General features: G+C 47.6%; 1 protein-coding gene across 1 annotated transcript; it reads left to right on the plus strand.

The window, feature by feature from the left end:
* The first annotated feature begins 215 nt into the window (after nt 1–215).
* LOC134092713 (uncharacterized protein K02A2.6-like) lies at nt 216–4,137 on the plus strand. The gene is given in 2 exon segments (XM_062545741.1): nt 216–2,531; nt 2,533–4,137. Coding segments are annotated over 2 exon segments (3,921 nt in total).
* Nucleotides 4,138–5,423: the final 1,286 nt, after the last annotated feature.

The following is a 5,423-nucleotide window of genomic DNA, read 5'->3' on the forward strand; positions in this document are numbered from 1 at the left end:
CTTTAACTGTAGTAATGTGATGTTGCACTGTTTTAATTCAGGCATTTTAGATAGGCCCACCAGGGGTCCTCGGGGTCAAGTATAAATAGATAGCAGGTATGCTGCCAGTGTATATGAGTGATGCAGCAAGTGTTCAATAAAGTGGAACCTGCGAAGTTGACTACGAGTCACTTTATTACATTGGCGACGAGGATGACTACAGTTTAAGAGTTATAATGGCAACATACGGAAAACTCGGAGAGTATGACCCGGAGGCTGATGACTGGCAACAGTATGAGGAACGGCTGGCATTTTACTTTGCTGCAAATGAAATCACCGACGCCGGACAAAAGCGGGCCATCTTCCTGAGTGCATGTGGAGGGAAAACTTACGCCACACTGAGAGACTTGTGTCAACCTGGTAAGCCGGGAGATAAATCCCTGACAGATTTACTGAAACTGTTGACTGACCATTATGCACCGAAACGCAGCATTATCGTGGAGAGATTTAAGTTCCATTCAAAAGTTAGAGATCACGGCCTGTCAGTCGCTGCGTTTGTAGCGGAACTTAGGAGACTTTCTGAGCACTGTGCTTTCGGGACATCTTTGAATGACATGCTAAGAGATAGACTGGTGTGTGGTATAAATGACGACCGCATCCAACGCCGGTTGCTTTCAGAACCAGATGACAAACTGACATGGGAGAGGGCACTGGAATTAGCGACAGCCATGGAAACCGCCATGAAAGATGTAGCACAGTTGCAGCAGAAAACAGTGGGCCAAGAGGAGGCGGTGCACCAAGTGCAGCCACCGGTCTCGGACCAGAAGATGCATGTGATGTGTTTTAGATGCGGAGGAACGCACGCAGCGGCGGACTGCCGTTTTGCAGAGGCAGTGTGCCATAATTGCCGCAAGAAAGGACATTTGGCTAGAAAATGCCGCAGTGCAAGACAGCCCAAACAGAACAGATTTAGCACACGAGGGGCAGCACACATGTTAGAAAACGAAGATGAACAGCCGGAATACACACACATGCTGCACAATTTGAGAGAGAACAAAGTCGAGCCATACAGAGAACAACTTTCCGTGAATGGGCATGACGTCACATTTGAAATTGACACGGGGGCAGGCTTGACGATAGTGAATGAGAGAACATACAGGCAGATAGGGTGTGGAAGACTTCATCCTGCAAAAATAAAACTGTACACCTACACGAAAGAGAAGGTGGATGTGCTAGGAAAGATGCATGCAAATGTCATTTACAAAGGACAGACGAAGCAGCTACCTTTATTGGTGGTTAGAGGGGAGGGCCCAAATCTATTGGGTAGAGATTGGCTCAAGGTAGTGAGACTAGACTGGACAGCCATATTCAAACTCCAAGAAGGACAGCAGCAAGAGTTAGAGACTCTGCTGTCACAACACCAGGATTTGTTTAAAAGTGAATTAGGCACACTAGTGGGGGCTACCGCTAAAATCTATGTAGACCCAGAGGCCAAGCCTCGTTACTTTAAGGCTAGGCCCTTGCCATATGCGCTCAAAGAAAAAGTTGAAACTGAGCTGACCAGGCTACAGAAAGAAGGGATCTTAGAGCCTGTTAGTTTTGCTGAGTGGGCAGCCCCAATAGTCCCCATAGTCAAACCAGACAAAAGCATAAGGATATGCGGTGACTACAAAGTTACAGTGAATCCAGTGTCAAAGCTGGATAACTACCCAATTCCAAAGACGGAAGACTTGCTGGCAGTGCTGGGAGGAGGGCACAAGTTCACTAAACTGGACATGTCTCAGGCTTACCAGCAGCTACCACTGGAGGAAAATTCCAAGACATTCACAACAATAAACACACATCGTGGACTGTATCAGTACACCAGGCTGCCCTATGGGGTGTCCTCAGCCCCAGGCATTTTTCAGCGCACCATGGACAATTTACTACAGGGGCTTCCTCAGGTGGTGGTGCGAGTAGACGACATACTTGTGACGGGGAAGGACGATGCCAGCCATCTACAGAATTTAGGGACGGTACTGTCCAGACTGAATGCAGCAGGACTCCGCCTTAAGCGAGAAAAATGCATTTTCATGGCGCCAGAGGTGGTGTATCTGGGCTACCGAATAAATCATGCAGGGATTCAACCAGTGGCAGACAAAGTTGAGGCCATTGCAAATGCAGCTGCACCAACAAACCAGACACAGCTGAAGTCATTCCTGGGGATGCTGAACTATTATCATCGCTTCTTGCCGAATGTAGCCACTGTGCTGGAGCCCCTGCATGAACTCCTCAGAAAAGGAGTGCCATGGAAATGGGAGAAACGTCATGAGAGTGCCTTTGACGCAGCGAAAAAGTGCCTCCAGTCTGAACAACTGTTAATGCATTTTGATGACACAAAACCCCTCTACCTGGCCTGTGATGCATCCCCATATGGCGTGGGAGCAGTGTTATCCCACCGGCTCCAAGACGGCGCAGATAGACCCATAGGATACATGTCACGGTCCTTGTCATCGGCAGAACGTGGTTACTCTCAGCTGGAAAAGGAGGCTCTGGCTATAATATTTGGCCTAAAAAAAATTCCACCAGTACCTATATGGAAAACATTGTACCATAGTCACAGACCACAAACCACTCCTGGGTCTCTTTGGAGAGCTTAAAGGCATCCCACAGCAGGCGGCTGCCAGAATGCAAAGGTGGGCATTGATGCTCGCGGCCTATGAATACACCTTGGAGTATAAGGAGGGCTCCAGACATGGGAATGCCGATGCCTTGAGCAGACTTCCTCTGCCAAGCCGTCCCAAGGCCACGCCCCAGGAGGAGGAGGTGGTGATGCTTATGGAACACATGAATGGCACACCAGTGCAAGTCAAGCAGATCCGCGACTGGACCCGGAGAGACCGCATACTGTCAAGAATACAGCAGTGGATGAGGCAAGGTTCTTGGCCCGTCACCTGCACAGATCCTGAGCTCCAGCCCTACGTAAGACGGCAGCATGAACTGAGCATGGAGGATGGGTGTATACTGTGGGGTAGCAGGGTGATAATACCCCCTCAAGGAAGAGAGACCATGATAGAAGAACTACATGAGGCCCATCCAGGAGCCTCAAGGATCAAAATGCTAGCTCGGAGCTATGTGTGGTGGCCGAACATGGACGCGGAGCTGGAAGCAGCAGTGCGTAAATGTCACGTTTGTCAAATCAACCAAGCCTCTCCAGCTGCAGCGCCCTTACATCCGTGGGAGTGGCCCGCACAACCATGGATGAGACTGCATGTGGATTTTTGTGGGCCAGTTTCAGGAAAAATGTTCCTGATTGTCATTGATGCTTACTCAAAGTGGATTGAAGCTCATCCAATGCAGGCTATAACATCCACCGCTACCATAGAAAAGTTGCGAAGCATATTCGCCACTCATGGAATACCAGCTGTCCTGGTCAGCGACAATGGGCCTAGTCTAGTCAGTGCCGAATTCAAACAATTCCTTACCAAGAATGGCATAAAGCATGTCAACACAGCACCTTATCATCCATCTTCAAATGGCTGCGCAGAGCGTGCAGTGCGGGTGTTCAAGGAAGGAATCAGGAAGATGGGGGAGGGGAGTCTGGAGACAAAAGTGTCAAGGTTGCTGTTTAAGTATCGATCAACCCCTCAGACCACAACTGGGGCCACACCAGCTGAGCTCCTCATGAATAGGAGACTCAGGAGTGTTCTTGATTTAGTTTGCCCTGCACTTGGAGACAAAGTGGGACAGAAACAGGCCATGCAGAAAGAATATCATGACAAGCATGCCCGAGACAGAGCATTCACAGAATCAGACCAAGTTTATGTGAGAGGATATTCGGGTCAGAAGTGGATTCCTGCAACGCTCATCAAGAGGACAGGGCCAGTTTCATGGAGGGTGAAAACACAAGATGGAAAAGTGGCCAGGCGACATCAGGACCAGATCCGTCCTCGTTACGATCAGGACAGAGTGGAAGCCACCTTTCAAGAGGAAAGCGTACCAGAAAACCTGGCTCCTCCCGAACTGTCCGATCCAGAGCCGGAGCCAGAGCCGCTGGCGCTGGAGACAGGTGGCCCAGGGCCGCCTGAACCTTCTCTTGAGGAGGAACCACGTTTCCCAGTCAGACTTAGGCAGGCACCCACTTATCTCAAGGACTACGTCCTTCCAGGGGCACAATAATCCCCGTGGGTGCCTCGAGGAGGGCAGTCTACCCCTACCTCTTAGTTCAGTCTTTGTTCATGTGTTGTTTTGAAAAAAAAAGAAGAAGAAAAAATTCAACAAACATTTTTGGGACTTTGGACTTTGGGGGGAGGGAATGTAGTAATGTGATGTTGCACTGTTTTAATTCAGGCATTTTAGATAGGCCCACCAGGGGTCCTCGGGGTCAAGTATAAATAGATAGCAGGTATGCTGCCAGTGTATATGAGTGATGCAGCAAGTGTTCAATAAAGTGGAACCTGCGAAGTTGACTACGAGTCACTTTATTACATTAACAAAGTAATCACTGTAGCTATGCAGCCAGATTATATATGAATGGGTATCGTCCAGGCTTCCGCAAAAAATATAGATTTGATTAGGTTGAGGCAAGGTTGAGGCAAGTCCGTATAAGATGACAATTTTCTTAAAGGCTAGTCAGAATAGCGGAAAATAATAGTTTATTTTACTGTCTATGGAGAATAACATGTGAGTTTGAAAGCCGTTGGACCCGGAAAACTATATTATCCCATTATTACATCATCACTTAAAAACCGAATAGAGAGCCGAGGTCCCGCCCTTCTATTTCCGGTCTATGGGACCTATTTCACGATTTTTTATGCACGGGAGTCAATGGAGAGAGAACAATTATTTTTTGGTCCCGTTCTAGTTGGACCGTGAAAATTGGACCGGAAATTGAAAAGATAATTTTTCACATTAATAAAGTTCTGTTTTTCGTTAGACTTTAAAAGTTATGTAAGTTTTGTGCGAATCCGTTCAGTGGACTACATCTCTCGTCTCAAACGATGCACGTCACCAACTAGCAAACGAGAGGCTGGCTAGTTAGCTAGCTATTATGCTAGTTAACGAGGTATCACCATAGACCTAAAAGAAATGGACAAACAGACTCCGTTGTTCTCAATGGAAGGGGGCTGAAACAAAATTCCGTTTACTTTCCGTCGTACTGCGCAGACTCGTACTCACTTCGTGACATTAGCCTGCTGTAACTCGTCTGATAGATCGAAAACCTCTGAAATTGTTAACGTTCGTTTTTAATATTGTTATTATGTTTACTTGCCTCTAGGTAATGCTTTAACCTATCAAACAGTAGGCTACCGTAGGCTACATGCATTTTCACTGATCTCTTGCGAATTTCCGTCATGGTTTTCGTGCAGGCTCACTCAGCTTCTTATCCAAACATTACGGGGAATCTCCCCTCGAACGTTAGCTTCCCTACAACCGACATGCTAAAATACTTCTTTACGGGAAAC

Source organism: Sardina pilchardus, chromosome 9 (assembly GCF_963854185.1).
Source record: "Sardina pilchardus chromosome 9, fSarPil1.1, whole genome shotgun sequence".
NCBI classification, from domain to species: Eukaryota; Metazoa; Chordata; class Actinopteri; order Clupeiformes; family Clupeidae; genus Sardina; species Sardina pilchardus.